General features: G+C 35.4%; 3 protein-coding genes across 3 annotated transcripts; all 3 read left to right on the top strand.

Moving 5' to 3' along the window:
• Positions 1 to 246: 246 nt before the first annotated feature.
• Positions 247 to 2472, top strand: LOC133678058 (pectinesterase-like). The gene is made up of 2 exons (XM_062100231.1): positions 247 to 1418; positions 1547 to 2472. Exons 1-2 carry the CDS (start codon positions 344 to 346, stop codon positions 2236 to 2238), a joined length of 1767 nt encoding a protein of 588 aa, XP_061956215.1. The 5' UTR covers positions 247 to 343; the 3' UTR covers positions 2239 to 2472.
• A 1308-nt stretch (positions 2473 to 3780) lies between these two features.
• LOC133681064 (pectinesterase 3) lies at positions 3781 to 6676 on the top strand. The gene is made up of 2 exons (XM_062104152.1): positions 3781 to 5003; positions 5865 to 6676. The coding sequence occupies exons 1-2, from the start codon at positions 3917 to 3919 to the stop codon at positions 6542 to 6544; spliced, it is 1767 nt and encodes a 588-aa protein (XP_061960136.1). The 5' UTR covers positions 3781 to 3916; the 3' UTR covers positions 6545 to 6676.
• A 3209-nt stretch (positions 6677 to 9885) lies between these two features.
• On the top strand, positions 9886 to 14623 carry LOC133692265 (alanine aminotransferase 1, mitochondrial-like). The gene is made up of 15 exons (XM_062113123.1): positions 9886 to 10042; positions 10725 to 10775; positions 10921 to 10971; positions 11285 to 11350; positions 11432 to 11493; positions 11732 to 11810; positions 11913 to 12017; positions 12103 to 12213; positions 12461 to 12598; positions 12742 to 12816; positions 12922 to 13042; positions 13132 to 13286; positions 13484 to 13558; positions 13876 to 14079; positions 14188 to 14623. Exons 1-15 carry the CDS (start codon positions 10007 to 10009, stop codon positions 14302 to 14304), a joined length of 1446 nt encoding a protein of 481 aa, XP_061969107.1. The 5' UTR covers positions 9886 to 10006; the 3' UTR covers positions 14305 to 14623.
• Positions 14624 to 15865: the final 1242 nt, after the last annotated feature.

Here is a 15865-nt window from a genome sequence, read left to right as displayed (position 1 = left end):
CAAAAAGTGAAAGAAAAAGAAAAAGAAAAGCAGAAGAAGATAGAGGAATCGGAATGACTTCCCTAATATAGACCTTCCAATCACGAAGGGAGGACCCCACTTGAGTTTTCTGATTACAAAAAAGAAATTAACACAAAACACTAGATCGGCAAGCCACAAGGGAGACCAGCATGCATACACATTAACACTAAATCCCAAGTCTTAATATTAATTGCTTTCTTTGTCTCTATATATATGGTCCAGTTTTGTGTATGCTCCATCAAACACACCATCACTGCAAGTCTACAGACTCTATACCCGCCCTTCATTTCTTTCCATTTTTTTTCTACACAGTCGAATCAAAATGATCCAAGAGGATCATGGAAGCTTGACCGAAATATCAGATTCTGGCAAGCACATTTCCTTCTCCCAAAAAAACAAAAGCCTCTCTTCAGCTCTCTTTGTTTCTCTCTTGCTTGTCGCCACTATAGCTGCCGTTGTTACTCCCGTAAATTCACAGAACTCCAACAAAAATGATGCTGCTCATTCCATTATAAAGATGTCATGCAGCTCCACAAGATACCCAGAATTGTGCTACTCTGCGATTGCCAATGGCCCTGGAGCTGCCGCCAGTTTGGCAGCTATCAACGACGAAAACGATGTTCTTACAGAATCCATAAGAGCCACTCAACAAGCTATTGACACCAATACCGCCGGTATAGAGAGTTACAAAACCACCAATAAGATGAAACTCACCAATCAGCAAACTGATGCTCTCGATGCTTCCACGGACAACAATGAATTGTCTCAAAGTGATTTACAAAACGCTCTAAACAGTCTCCAGTACTATACTAACGAGATTCCTCTTAGCGATCAAGATACTGAGCCGGACATCAATACCCCACTGAGTTCTTGCATAACCTACCAAGACACGATCATGGATGGTTTCTCTCATACCGCCGCAGACAAGCAGGTGCGTAAAGATATTTCGGATGGAGTAGATAATGTTAGAAAAATGTGCATGAATACTCTGGCAATGAACATGAACATCACAGCCACTCGCGTTGCCAATGAGCTTAAAACCACAAAGAGGAATCTCAAGGAGGAAAACAGTAGAAATGAAAGTGGGTGGCCAAAGTGGTTGTCAGTAGCCAACAGGAGGTTGTTGCAGTACTCATCATCATTGACACCAGATGTGGTGGTGGCTGCTGATGGCAGCGGGAATTATTGTACAGTATCAGCTGCAGTTGCTGCTGCCCCAACGAGAAGCAGTAAGAGGTACATTATCAGAATCAAGGCAGGTGTTTACAGGGAAACTGTGCAAGTACCAGTCAATAAGACTAACTTAATGTTTCTTGGAGATGGAAGAAGGAAAACGATCATTACAGCAAGCAGGAGTGTGGTGGATGGCATCACAGCCTTCCGTTCTGCCACCGTTGGTATTTTTCGTTTTTCGATCCCTTCATTTTTCACACTGTTCCTTTTCTTTTTAAGAAAAAATGATACAAATAGAATAATTCTAGAGATATTTAGGCTCTTATACTTACATTTCTCATGAACAATGCAGCCGCAATGGGTGAAGGATTCCTGGCCAGGGACATCGCCTTCCAAAACACAGCCGGCCCGTCCAACCGCCAAGCCGTGGCGTTGCGTGTTAGTTCTGACCGCGCGGCATTCTACAAATGCAACGTGCTTGGATACCAAGACACCCTCCATGTCCACGCAAATCGTCAGTTCTTCATAAATTGTTTGATAGCAGGCACGGTCGATTTCATCTTCGGCAATTCCGCAGCTGTTTTCCAAGATTGTGATATCCATGCTCGTCGTCCCAATCCAGGCCAAAGAATCACAATAACAGCCCAAGGGAGGAGCGATCCTAATCAAAACACTGGCATTGTAATTCAGAAAAGCAGGATTCACGCCACTTCTGATCTACTGCCAGTCACGAGCAATTTCTCTGCGTATCTCGGTAGACCCTGGAAGGAGTATTCAAGGACGGTTGTCATGCAATCAACCATAAGTGATGTGATAAACCCGGCTGGGTGGCTAGAGTGGAGGGGAAAATATGCACTGAACACGTTGTATTACGGAGAGTATAATAACAGCGGGGCTGGTGCTGCAACCTCTGAAAGGGTCAACTGGAAAGGATACAAGGTGATTACTGCTGCAACTGAAGCTAAAAGCTTTACTCCTCGCAATTTCATTGCTGGTAGTACGTGGTTGAAATGCACTACCTTCCCATTCTCTTTGGATCTCTAAACGTGTCTATTTATGACGCTACGTACCATCTTAACTACCTCCGCTGCGTACTTGGATTGTCGATTGGTTGTCTTTTTATCACCTGGATGTCTTAGTTTATCATTCCCTTGTTTAAGAGTTTCGCTTCCTGTTTATGGTGTTCGTCACGTTCTCCTCCGTTTGTGGAGCTTGTCTTTTTGGTCCTAGCTTGGACTCTTAATTATGAATAATAGTGTGTGAAATCATTGAAGTTTACTTTGTTGATGCTGTTTAAATTTATAAGCATATACCTTTGCTATTATCAGTGCTTGGTTGGGTTGATATCCATTCTTCCTCTTTAAGAGATGAAGACATGTCCATCCTACAAGAGATGTGTTCACTTTCTGTGGAACCCGCCTGCTTACGATATAAATTAAGGATAAGGATTCTCCACGTAGAGACAAGAACAGAGATGATGGTTAACAATTCTGTGTTTTTTCACGGTTTTCATGCCGTGAAGAATCTAACACAAAGCACAGCAATGATTTTCAACCAACATCACTAATTATTTTAATTTTTTTAGCTTTTTTATAGCTTATTATTTTTTTATTTTTTATTATTCAACATTTTATTTGATAGAGACTAAGCTTTATCTTTTTTTCTTTTCATTTTATTTTTCGTGGAGTTATCATATTCTCATTTGATTTATTAGTAATTAATCTTCGAAGCCTTTTTTTTGCAATTTTTTTTTATGAGATTATCACAATTTTATATCTATGATTCGCGAAGTTTGCAAATTAACCCGATTTAACTAGTTTTTTATTTTTTTTTATTTTCATACTTGTTCTTTTTATCTATTTTTTTATTATCATTATTTTTTGTCGGTTTATTTTCTATTATTATATATTTTTTAATTACATTATTCAAATTACTAATTAAATCAAACTGGGGTCTTAAATATTTTTCCTCAACATCCCCTTTTTATGTTAAATTTTTTTTACTAGGCCCACAGCGCGAGCCACAAATCTAAGTTAAAACTAAGCAAGTTTTACCGGTTCCTAATTCATAAACATCCGGCCTAGAAAACAAAAACTAGCCTAAGGCCTATGGGCATTACAGTAAAATCAACTGACATATGCATAATTGCATATAGTGGGTTAAGTGTGTTGCCTGCCCCCATAGCATAATTAACCGCGTAAGCGTGAAGGATCTTTCTTTCCTTTTGTATTCATTCATTGTTGAGTACAATACTGCTGCAGTCTAGCAATTTCTTCCTGCAGTTTTTTTTGTTTTACAGCTCTGGCTCCGCGTACTGTACTGTTGTTTGTGTACACGGAATCGTGTTCCGCCTACCATCAGATAATGATAATTTGATGCTTGCATTAACACGAGGATTCCCAAATCTCTTGAAAATGGATCTGGCCTTTATTAAGGATTTTGTTGTAGATTTATTTATTTTTTAAAAAAACATTTTTTCTTGTTATGAAATGTTACAGACTCTGTATTAAAAATATGGTAATAATGATGTTTACTTCTTCACTAATTTTAAATTATAAATAGTATCTTGACATTATTAACGAAGCTCACACACCAATATCTGCACCGAGCCAAAGTCCCTCGCAGGTCCTATTTAACGAAGCTCACACGCCAATTAAAGTTTGAACTTCCCCTCAAAGCCCTCGCGCTGATTGTGCCGACAAAAAGCTAAGCTAAGCAGTTTATGGACTCCATCAATTCTTTCAAGGGATATGGTAAAGTAGACGAGGTCGAGCAGCAAGCCTTCCGGCGAAAGACACGTAAGCGTTTGATCATTGTCGTTGTCTCCTCCGTTGTTCTTTTAGCTGTGATCATCGGTGCTGTTATAGGAGTTGTTGTGCACAACCGAAACAACAACTCTTCGTCCAACCCGGTCCCTCCTCCCGAGTTGACTCCAGCCGCTTCACTCAAGGCTGTTTGCAGTGTGACCCGGTACCCAACCTCATGCTTCTCCAGCATCTCTGCCCTTGAAACAGGTAACACTACGGACCCAGAGGTGTTTTTCAAGCTCTCATTACGTGTTGCAATGAATGAGCTCTCCAGGCTCAAAGACTACCCAGATAAGCTCATACAGAGCATTGATGACGCTACCCTTCAAGATGCTTTGAAAGTCTGTGCCACCGTGTTTGATGATGCTGTAGATAGACTCAATGACTCCATATCATCGATGGCTGTCGGTGAAGGTGGAAAGATTTTATCAACAGCTAAGATGGATGACTTGAAGACTTGGATCAGCACTACAATTACTGACCAAGAAACATGTTTAGATGCGTTGCAAGAGTTGAACGTTACCAAGCATTTTAACCAGACACTTGTTGATCATGTCAAGGCAGAAATGGAGAACTCTACCGAGTTTGTTAGCAATAGTTTGGCTATTGTTGCAAAAATCCTGGGTTTGCTTTCTGATTTCAACATCCCAATTCATAGAAGGTTACTTGGATTTGAAAGATCCCATAATTCAGGGTTTCCACATTGGGTTGGTTTAGGAGATAGAAGACTACTTCAGATGTCCACTCCGAAGCCGGATGTCACGGTGGCGAAAGACGATAGCGGGGACTGCACGACCTTACGTGAGGCAGTAGGAAAAATTCCAAAAAAAAGTAAATCAAGATTCATCATATATGTTAAGGAAGGTGAATATTTGGAGAATGTGATTTTGGATAAAAGTAAGTGGAATGTAATGATCTATGGTGATGGGAAGGACAAGACTATTATTTCAGGCAGTCTGAATTTTGTTGATGGAACTCCCACCTTCTCTACTGCCAGTTTCGGTAAGCCCTGCTTTCTCTAATTATGAGCTCAAAATCCATCTATGCATTCCTGTTTTGAACATATCGGTCTATGCATCCATGATTCAAAGTTCACAATTGTTTTCTTGATTTCTCCATGTGTCTTTCTTACGTCACATTGCATCATGATTGCCCAAATTTCTGAACCTTGATGTCCATGTGCCATGTGAATCCTTCTGCAAAGGAAAAGAGCAACTGGGTAGTAGCAGAATGCCATCTTCTAATGAAAGGATTAGGAAAGACACATGGATTTGGATGTCCACCCCCCCATGTGAAATGATGTGCAACTCTTACCTGAAATTCTGCTAGTCCCGATGAATGCTGCTTTGAGCATAATTATGTTAAATTGCATCTCTGCATTAAAAATAAATAAAAAGAAGTTAAATCGCATCTAGGTTGGGTACCTACCATGTGCTTGTCTGTCTTGTGATTTATAATTATCTTCCCTCATGGCCCCAATGTTTCCTCATAATCCAACGCAAGTGAAGGCCTGAAGGGCCTGCAAGTGATGCATAGACATTACGACCTGGCTTTCGACATTAATGCACTTCAACGACAGCACACGTGACAGATGTTGTCTGCTTTATGACTGTAGTTTTGTTGGCCTGCAACACTTGCCACTAGAACATGCATTCCCCAATTTCTGTCTCCGTGTTCTCATCCCAAAAGGGCCTTCCAAACCCAAGAGAAAAGATTCACATTCAAGCTGATTTTTATAATGGAGCATGCCATGCCTTGCACATGCACTTCTCTAGAAGGATGTTGTTAGTGTTTCAGATATTTGGTTTTTTTCTTTTCTTTTTACATCCATAAAACGAGGACTAATACTGCTGTGATCACCAGCTGTTGCGGGCAAGGGCTTCTTCGCCAGAGATATCAAGTTCATTAACACGGCCGGGGCAGAAAAGCACCAAGCAGTGGCCTTCAGGTCCGGCTCGGACATCTCAGTACTTTTCCGGTGTGCATTTGATGGATTTCAGGACACACTCTATGCTCACTCAAATCGACAATTCTACCGTGACTGTGACATTACCGGCACCATTGACTTCATGTTCGGCAATGCCGCAGTCGTGTTCCAAAATTGCAACATCAAGCCCAGGCAACCGTTACCTAACCAATTCAACACCATCACAGCTCAGGGAAAGAAGGATCCTAATCAAAACACTGGCATTTCAATTCAGAATTGTAAATTTTCTGCATCGGGTAATGTTACAGCTCCAACTTACCTTGGTAGGCCTTGGAAAGATTATTCCACTACTGTCATTATGCAGTCCGATATTTGGCCGTTCTTGAGACCATCAGGTTGGATGTCATGGGTCAGTGGTGTGGATCCACCTGCCACTATATTTTATGCAGAGTATCAGAATACTGGGCCTGGTGCTAGAGTGGATGGAAGGGTCAAATGGGCCGGTTACAAGCCAGCTCTTACATTAGATGAGGCAGGGAAATTTACAGTGGACTCTTTCATCCAAGGAAGCGAGTGGCTGCCGGCAACCACTGTGACATTTCAATCAACCCTGTGATTTTAAAGTGTAAGGAGTAGTTGTTTGGTAATTCATACAAACCATCCATTCAAAAAAAATCTTTTAAATTTTTATTTAGAAGAGAAGAATTGCTATGCTTAAAATATTAGTTTTAATTTTATGTTTTTATAATTTTTTGTCTAATAGATAACCTCTTAAAAATAGAGAGGCGTAACTTATTATTTATAAGAAAATTTGAAAAACCATATAAATTGGTAAAATATCAATTTGTCTCCTAAATAATATTTATATATTAATTCAGAATAATTTTATAAATTAACTTAATAAAGTCTTTACTTGATTTTTTTTAGATCTAGAAATATAATCCATGTATTAATTATATTTTTAGTCCTTAATTTCTAAAATATATCTTAATCAAGTCATACTTAATTAAATCATCCCAGTTTAATTTTTTATTAATGTTTCTTAATGTATGTGACTCGTTAGATTTTTAATATATTGACCCAAATATAAATTATAATTCTAATTAAATAGAATTAAATAAATTAAACAATTTAACTTATTATCAATTAAATAATTGATTAATTTGTATTTGAAGACCAGATACATCGTTTAGCAACGTGTCATGATCCTAAAATATTAGAAAAGTCATTAGTAGCTTGACTTAATCTTTTAGTGACCGATTTCTCAGTGTAATTAATATTTTTTCATCAATAATGTTTTGATTTAATATTAAAGCATGAAATATATTTGTCATGGTAAATCATGTTTGTTCTCTACATAATAGTTATTAATCGTTTGAATAAGATTTGAAACTCTTTTGAGATCTCATTCCATCTTGGTCAATGATTTCTCAGTCAATACTATTTGAAAACAAATGAAATATTTTCATTGATTTACCTAGGATGATGATTCCTCTCTTAATCACTTAAGTATCTTCATATAATTCATGTTATATCCAATGACATTTCATCACCTCTATTAAGATAACATGTAACAAGATTAAAGCATAACATTCTCTATATAAAAATGACTTAGTGATATCAAATATAAGAATCACTTACACAACCATCACGTGAGCCTTTTCTTAAACATAAGTGATCTCTCCATATGGAATTCTCACGCAGTTTAGTTCAGTGTACATGTCTTGTGACAAACACCTACATATTAGTTTTAAGTATCTTTTATACCCCCAGCTTATGAGAACAACTGCTTTCTTTCATTAAAAAAATAACATAATATTACTAGTTTTTATAGCTCTAATGAATATCCGGTATTTAAGAGAGCGTCGACCATGGATATTTTAGGAACAATGCTTTGATATAATAGGAATATCAAGTTTACAACAATTTTATAATTTTCTTTGCAAATCATTTTTGTTTTATAAACTTTATTTTTACTCTAAATTCATTAATCTAATACAATATAAATATTTAAGATAAATTATATCTTTATTAATAATAAATATGTATTTATATAAATATTATAATGCAATATATAACCAATCAAATGACTATATAAAATATTAAATTAACAATAACATCGTAACCAAATACAAGTCAACCCTGGTAAATATCTCTAGAAGAGAATGATTTTATTGTCTTTATTCATTTTTTAAAGCATCAGTGTTATATATATATATATATATATATATATATATATATATATATATATATATATGTCCTTTTCAGCTTTTCTCATCTTTTAGAAGACTTTTCTATCTTGTAATGAAAAGTCCATGGAAATCATATCATCTTTTGGAATTAGTTCTAATAATATAACCTAGAACACAGAAGGCAAGATAGCCTTTTCTTCTAACCTAATTTGAATATTGTAAAGATGCCTCCTTCATGTAGTCAGGGAAGATGGCCTTCTCCCCTCCCTCATTTTAATATTGCAAGGATGCCTTCTTCATGTAGTCAAGAAGGCGGCTCTTTATCTTTTATTATTTCTCTAAGCTGTTAAGGGCAGGGCCTTGATTCTCAAAACTCGTTTGAGCATCGTGGCAAAAATATATATTAACTTGATTAAGCAGCAATTTAAACCCACAGTAAAAATTAATTATCAAGTGGTTTAATATTTATTTATTTTTTTTAAAAAATTAAATTTAATTCTTGTGTATAGAGCACATTATCGCTAGAAAAACTTTACTTGAAATTTAATGAATTGACTGATCAAATTAATCGGGATGAGCTTTAGATATTGAAATTTAAATAAAAGAAAAACCACCGGTAAAAGCCACGAAATGCGTGATGCAATGAAGGATATTGATAAAGGTCTCCGTGATCTTTAAAATAATAAAGGATATTTTAGTTGCTTTATAAATTAAAAATTAAATTAAAAATTACAAGTTTTTCAAGTTAAAATATATGATTACAACACATCTCAAATATATATAGATTTAAAAATATAATTACAGTTACTTTTTAAAATATTTTTTATGTAGAATTATATTAAAATAATATTTTTTTTTATTTTTAAAAATTTATTTTTAATATTAATATATTAAAATAATCTGAGTATATATTAAAAAAATATTAATTTAAAATAAAAAAATAAAAAAAAATTAAAAATATTTTTAAAACACAAAAAAAATATTTAAAATAATTGGTTAATTGTCGAGGAGCAAGGGCGTTCATCATGACTGCGTGCAATTCTTTGTCTTATCATGTCTAATTGTGTCATTACAATGGCCATTAAAATATGTTGATTGCAAAGGTCAAGAAAATATACGAAAGAGGAGCTTGTGCAGCAGCACGCGCGAAAGTGAGGTAATATTTATTTTTAAAATATTTTTTTATTAAATATATTAAAATAATATTTTTTTATTTTTAAAAATTATTTTTAATATTAACCTATTAAAATAATTTAAAAATATAAAAAATAAGTAAATTTATTTTTTTTTTAATATTTTTAAAATACAAAAATAACATCTGAAGTGGAACCGAGGAGAGGAGATGCACTTGCACCGGATTCAGACAAGTCCGTGGGCACCAAACTGAAAAACCAGACCAATGGCACGCAGAAACAACCCTTTCCTACCTAGTTTTTCGCGGTCGGTTTCATAAAAATAATCGGGTCTGCTTTTTTTTTTTTCCCTTCTCAGAAGCACAAAACGCCCACTGTCTCGGGGGCGTTTCTTGTAGTAAATTTTTGGTGTGATATAATACCATTTATCAAATAACATCTGTTATATTTAGTGGTGTTTAAAAGTTTAATTATGAATATTTTTAAAGTATTTTTTATTTAAAAATATATTAAAAATATATTTTTTTAATTTTTAAAAATTATTTTTTGATATTATATCAAAATAATTTGAATTTTTTTTAAAAATGTAAAAACAAACCTACACTTGTATAAAAAGGACGCGGAGATTCGTTATTGTATCAGCTAAATCCTTCCTGTCAAAATCAACGAAACGTGCTGCGTCCTTTATCCTCTTCTCATCCACGTTACCTGTTTTCTACCTCTCTTCTTGATTCTCCTCCTCCTCCTCCATCTATGGCTCCTGTTTCTCTTGATACCATAAATCCCAAGGTGCCTATCCTCTTTTCTTTTCCTTTTAACATCACTTCTGCTGCTTTATTATTATTGATTTACAGTTTGATTGCTTTTTCGTTGTTGATTTTTTCTGCGTTTTCATCTTTTTTTTTCTTTTTTTGGCTCTCGGGGTTTATGCTCTGGGTTTATATTATTTTTTGTCTTTTCTGTTTGTCTTTGTTGTTTTAGATTCCCTTTCTGGCTATTGGGTTGTGCGGTGCTTGATTTGTCTTTGCCCATTTCTTTTATGGATACATGTCTGTGTCCTTTTCTTGTTCTGCTCATGAACTGGACGTCCAGTAAGCAATGTTCACAGGCCTAGTGATTATCAAATTTTATAGCTTTATTTCTTTCATAGTATTAATTTTGCTTGGTGATAATATCATATTCTATAGAACTTGATTAAGGACATGCAAAAGCTCTTTCTGTGCTGTGCGCGCACTATCGATTTTAAAATTCTTAAACGCGATTCACCTGTAAAAAGACCATTAATCATTTTTACTAAAGTCAAGGAGTGTTTGGCCATGCGTTCAAATTGAATTTTATCGTGAAGTTTTTGAGATTGAGCTTGTAGTGTTTGGTTATTGGTAACTTTTCTCGAACTCTCTTGCATTTTTTTTTTGTTTTCTCCCCCCCTTGGTGTTCCTAGTTTATTAACTATGATTTTTTGTTTTCCCAGGTTTTGAAATGCGAATATGCTGTCCGTGGTGAGATTGTCACCCTTGCACAGGTAATTTTTATGACTGGCGGTATTATGCACTTCAAAGTTAAAAAGGGCAGGATGTTTCTATTTGAAGTTTTAGCTTTTCTTGTGATTGTGTTATTGGAGCTGCATGTACTGCATTTGATCATGAATTTTCCATCATCTTACACAGGCGGTACAGGAAGAGTTGAAGTCTAAGCCAGGCTCTCGTCCCTTTGATGAGGTGTGTTACTTTTATCCTTGACATTTTGTTCTTGTTGGGATCATAAACTTGGTATTTATCTAGCACGGTTAAGCTGCCCTAAGGTAGATTGATGATTTTGTTCCTGATGCTATCATTGTGTTGTGTTACTTTTTTGTTAGCGACTAGATTCAATGGAAATTTCACTTGACATTCTCTGTTTCAACTGAGATTATATAAAATGAGTTTGATCAACTCCTATAAGAACAAGAAAAAGGAGATGCTACATGCATGTTTCCTTTCAATTGATGCTCCCTAAAGACTCCATTTTGTTTTGTGATTCATCTTATGGCAGATACTTTACTGCAATATTGGAAATCCTCAGTCTCTTGGTCAGCAGCCTATTACCTTTTTCCGCGAGGTAAGTCTATAGTGGTGCATTGTAGGGACTGTGCTTTTTATTTAATTGAGGCGTTTCTCACCACTGATTATTTTTGCTTAGGTTCTTGCATTATGTGACCATCCTTCCATTCTGGACAAAAGTGAAACTCGGGGTTTGTTCAGGTATTTAAACTTTTCATGAGATCATTGGACTTCTCTGTATGCTTGTTTCCACCAAAATTGAAGAAAGCAGATCATACCATTTCTCATTACTAAGAACCAGTTAGGGAAATATAGTTAACCTTGAATTCTTGAGTCTGCCTATTTTTTTATCATTCAGATTTTATACAAGAACTCTCCCTTTTTTATTGAGTAGGTGAAATATTTTAGGACACTGATACATTTCTGTGAATTTTTATAGTGCTGATGCCATAGAGAGAGCTCGGCAGATTCTTAATCAAATTCCTGGAAGGGCCACTGGTGCTTATAGTCACAGTCAGGTTATCAATAAAGCTTACACCTTGTAGACTTTGAAAAGTTTCGTTCAAATGGAATATTTGTGGTGTAGATAGCATGAATCAAATTTTCCTTCTCCACATCAGGGAATCAAAGGACTGCGTGATGCAATTGCTGCTGGAATTGAAGCTCGCGATGGCTTTCCTGCTGATCCAAATGATATTTTCTTGACAGATGGTGCAAGCCCAGCGGTAACATTTAATCCCATATAGACAGAGATACGTGCATGTATTGTGCTCACATCACATGAAACTAGTTGTGTTTCTTTATTGCCAGGTCCACATGATGATGCAGTTACTGATACGATCAGAGAAGGATGGAATACTTTGTCCCATTCCTCAGTATCCCTTGTACTCTGCTTCAATTGCTCTCCATGGTGGTACTCTGGTTTGTCTTTTTTATATAAAAATGCTATTCAGAAACTCAAGTCAAGTTTTTTGGTTGCTCTCCATGTGTTGAGTTTTAGCTTTTTAGGTGACAAATGGCAGCGAGCCAAGCAAGGATTAACCAAGTTGCTAGTTGCTTTGTCAACTCTTCTTGTAGCATAGAGTTGAAATGAACTTGATAAAATAGAAAATTTGAACATTACCAGGCTGACTTTTGAGTTTGAAGTAGAACCTTACGCTTCTTTCAGGTTCCCTACTATCTTGATGAAGCAACTGGATGGGGCTTGGAAGTTTCTGAGCTGAAGAAGCAATGGGCAGATGCAAAGTCCAAGGGAATTACTCCTAGGGCCTTGGTTGTGATAAATCCAGGCAACCCAACAGGGCAGGTAAGCAGTAATTAGCTTTACAGAAATTGGATTAGATTTTCAAACGAGCAAGTATTTAAAACGTTGCAAATATTTTTCGTACAATGGAGCCAATAATTCTCTGGCTTGCTTGTATAATTTGACTTCCTTTGTCCATGTCTCAGGTTCTTGCAGAGAATAATCAGAAAGAGATCGTGGACTTCTGCAAGAAAGAAGGTCTTGTTCTTCTTGCAGACGAGGTAGGTGCATCCCAATAGTTTTGAACTAGCCTTAAATTCTTGGATTCTTACTACATTTGTCTAGATTGATCGGCCATGTAATTTTACCTAATGAATGTTATACAGGTTTATCAGGAAAATGTTTATGTTCCTGAAAAGAAGTTCCACTCATTTAAGAAGGTTGCTCGTTCTATGGGGTATGGTGAAAAAGATATATCTGTGGTATCTTTTCAGTCTGTCTCTAAAGGTAAAATTGATTTTCAAACTAAATTAAGAGTTCCTGCACTTTTTTTGAATTAAATATGTGAAGCACGTGCCTTTTTTGTAATGTTTCAGGTTACTATGGAGAGTGTGGAAAGAGAGGAGGTTACATGGAAGTCACTGGGTTTGGTCCTGAAATAAGAGAGCAGATATACAAACTTGCATCTGTGAATCTATGCTCCAACATTTCTGGTCAAATTCTTGCGAGTCTTGTCATGAGCCCACCTAAGGTCAATTTTTTAATAACTGACTTGTTTTCCTATGCCTGTGACATTTGGATTAATGATCTAAGATTAGACCAGCCTAAGCTTTGGTGAACTTGATTTAGCATTTTGTCATATTGTTAGTGAGAACACAGGGGAAAAAGAACAAGTAAGATTCTACTCATTTCTTATTTTAACTGATCTCCATTAGTGTATGTATGCAGGTTGGAGATGAATCATATGAATCATACTCTGCAGAGAAAGATGGAATCCTCTCTTCTTTAAAGAGACGTGCAAAGGTCAGTTCAATGTTGTCAATTTAATTTAGTTAACATAGTCAAGATAAAATATGAAATTACGAGGAAAAAACTGGTTTTTGGAATTTATTGGATGAAGTTATTGCAAACTTATGGTAATTTAAGTTTGAGTAAAAATTGTGTAGCAGAGACTCTCTAATACTGCTTTTTATACTGTATGTGTAGTGTATGCTTACTATTCTCTGGGCATTTCTGATGCACAGCTTGTAGAATTGCTTGGTAGTTAAACCTGCTCTTCTTTTTCTCCCACTTTTTTTTTTATCTTATAGTATTGATAATTGTTTGTTACATAACAACAGACTCTGGAAGACGCATTCAATAAGCTAGACGGTGTAACATGCAACAAAGCAGAAGGAGCAATGTATCTCTTCCCCTGCATCCGCTTGCCTGAAAAGGCAATTAAAGCTGCAGAAGCTGCAAAAACTACTCCGGATAACTTTTACTGTCGCAGCCTACTCAATGCCACAGGAATTGTTTTTGTTCCTGGCTCTGGCTTTGGGCAGGTGAGTTCGTTGTCTTTTTTCGTTGGAAGAGATGTACAAAACTAATTTATCTTCTCCTTTAACATTTTTGCATGACTGATTCTTTGAATTTATGTTTTTTCATAAAAGGTTCTGGGCACCTGGCATTTTAGGTGCACCATACTGCCTCAAGAAGATAAGATTCCAGCTGTTGTCTCCCGTCTCACGGAGTTTCACAAGAGTTTCATGGAGGAGTTTCGCGAGTGAGGGATGAAAAGTTACAAAATAAGATGTTGCCTTGAACTGTTTTCAGGGTTGACTAGTTCCCTTGAACTGTTTTTAGGGTTGACTAGTTTCACAAGAGTTTCATGTTGCCTTGAACTCTTTTTGAAAGGATATATAGGGTTTTTTTTTTGTTTTTTTAATGGCATGGACAGTTTCTTTTGCTTCGTTGTGATCGAGAAAACGAAGTTGAGAAATCTTCATTAAGAACAATTGGCCCTCAATAATGGATCCTTGCAAGTTGCAGGTAATAGAAGTCTCCAACTATGGATGGTCCCCATGGACCTCCGCATGGTTTGTGGCATTACAGGTCTATATAAAAATGGTGCTGAGTTCTATGTTTTGAGTTTTGACTAGTTGTGCGTCCGTCCCTGCTCAGCAGTTGTCAGTTCCCAGGATTTGTTTCTGGCTTTCGAAGGTGGTAGCCGGTAGGAGTATTTTTAATATCGTGATTCTTATTGTTATTATTATTTTTTTATTTTTTAAAAATTATTTTCAATATCAGTAATCAAAATAATAATAAAATTTTAAATTTTTAAAAAACATGTTTCAAAAGCTTTTCTAAACAGTCTAAAAAAAAATTATTTTTTGAAAAACAAACATAGCATGTGTATGCGCGCGGGGGTGTGTGTGTGTGTATATATATATATATATATATATATATATATATATATATATATATTTGCTAGTAATTAAATTGTGACTGCATGTTTATTAGTTTTACATTATTTATTTTTTTATACGCACAGTTACAAAAATGAAGTCATGCAACTCAGTGGTTCACTTTTATTAATTTTTTATATGATCAAGAAAAATGAAGTGCAGAATTGAAAACCAAATCTTCATGGAGTATAGTGGGCATTAACTAACAACAAGTAACAAATTACAGAATGCAACTGTGGTGAAATGGGCAGCTGTTGCTACGTATTTATTTAGATACTTCTTGGGATGATCCACGTAGAGCATGGCTTTGATGAGAAACCCACATTTGCGTTTTTATGTTCTTTTTATTCATAATATTTTTTTAATGTTTTAAAATTGTTTTTTTAATTATTTTTATTTTTATTTTTAAATTGTTTTGATATTTTAATATCAAAAATAAATTTTAAAAAATAACAACAAAATTATTTTAATATAGTTTTAAATAAAAAAAAACACCTAACAGTCTATACATGATGAATCTAGAATAATCAATATTTTCATTAAGAAATTTTTTTAGAATAATGTATTATCATTTATTTACCTATGACTTGATATCTATATGTATATACTTAATTCATATTAATTTCAGGTATGTAGGAATACGAAAGCCATGAGAGAAGAAAAAAAATACGTTGTGTCCTCTTACTTTCCGTATGATAATAGCCGGTTAAGGTACTCTACTAACATTTGGGCAAGTGCTGCAGACTTGTCTCTTTCGAGCCACTTTTAAGACACTGCCATGTCCCGATCTCACCTCATCCAATGGTAAATTTTGGATAGCAGCGAGCACAGAGTGCTAGCAAAAAATGGAGCGTTGGGCTTTGTTCAAGAGATTTGGGGGGCT

This window comes from Populus nigra, chromosome 1 (assembly GCF_951802175.1).
Source record: "Populus nigra chromosome 1, ddPopNigr1.1, whole genome shotgun sequence".
NCBI classification, from domain to species: Eukaryota; Viridiplantae; Streptophyta; class Magnoliopsida; order Malpighiales; family Salicaceae; genus Populus; species Populus nigra.
This window is presented reverse-complemented; position numbering and strand designations above follow the sequence as displayed.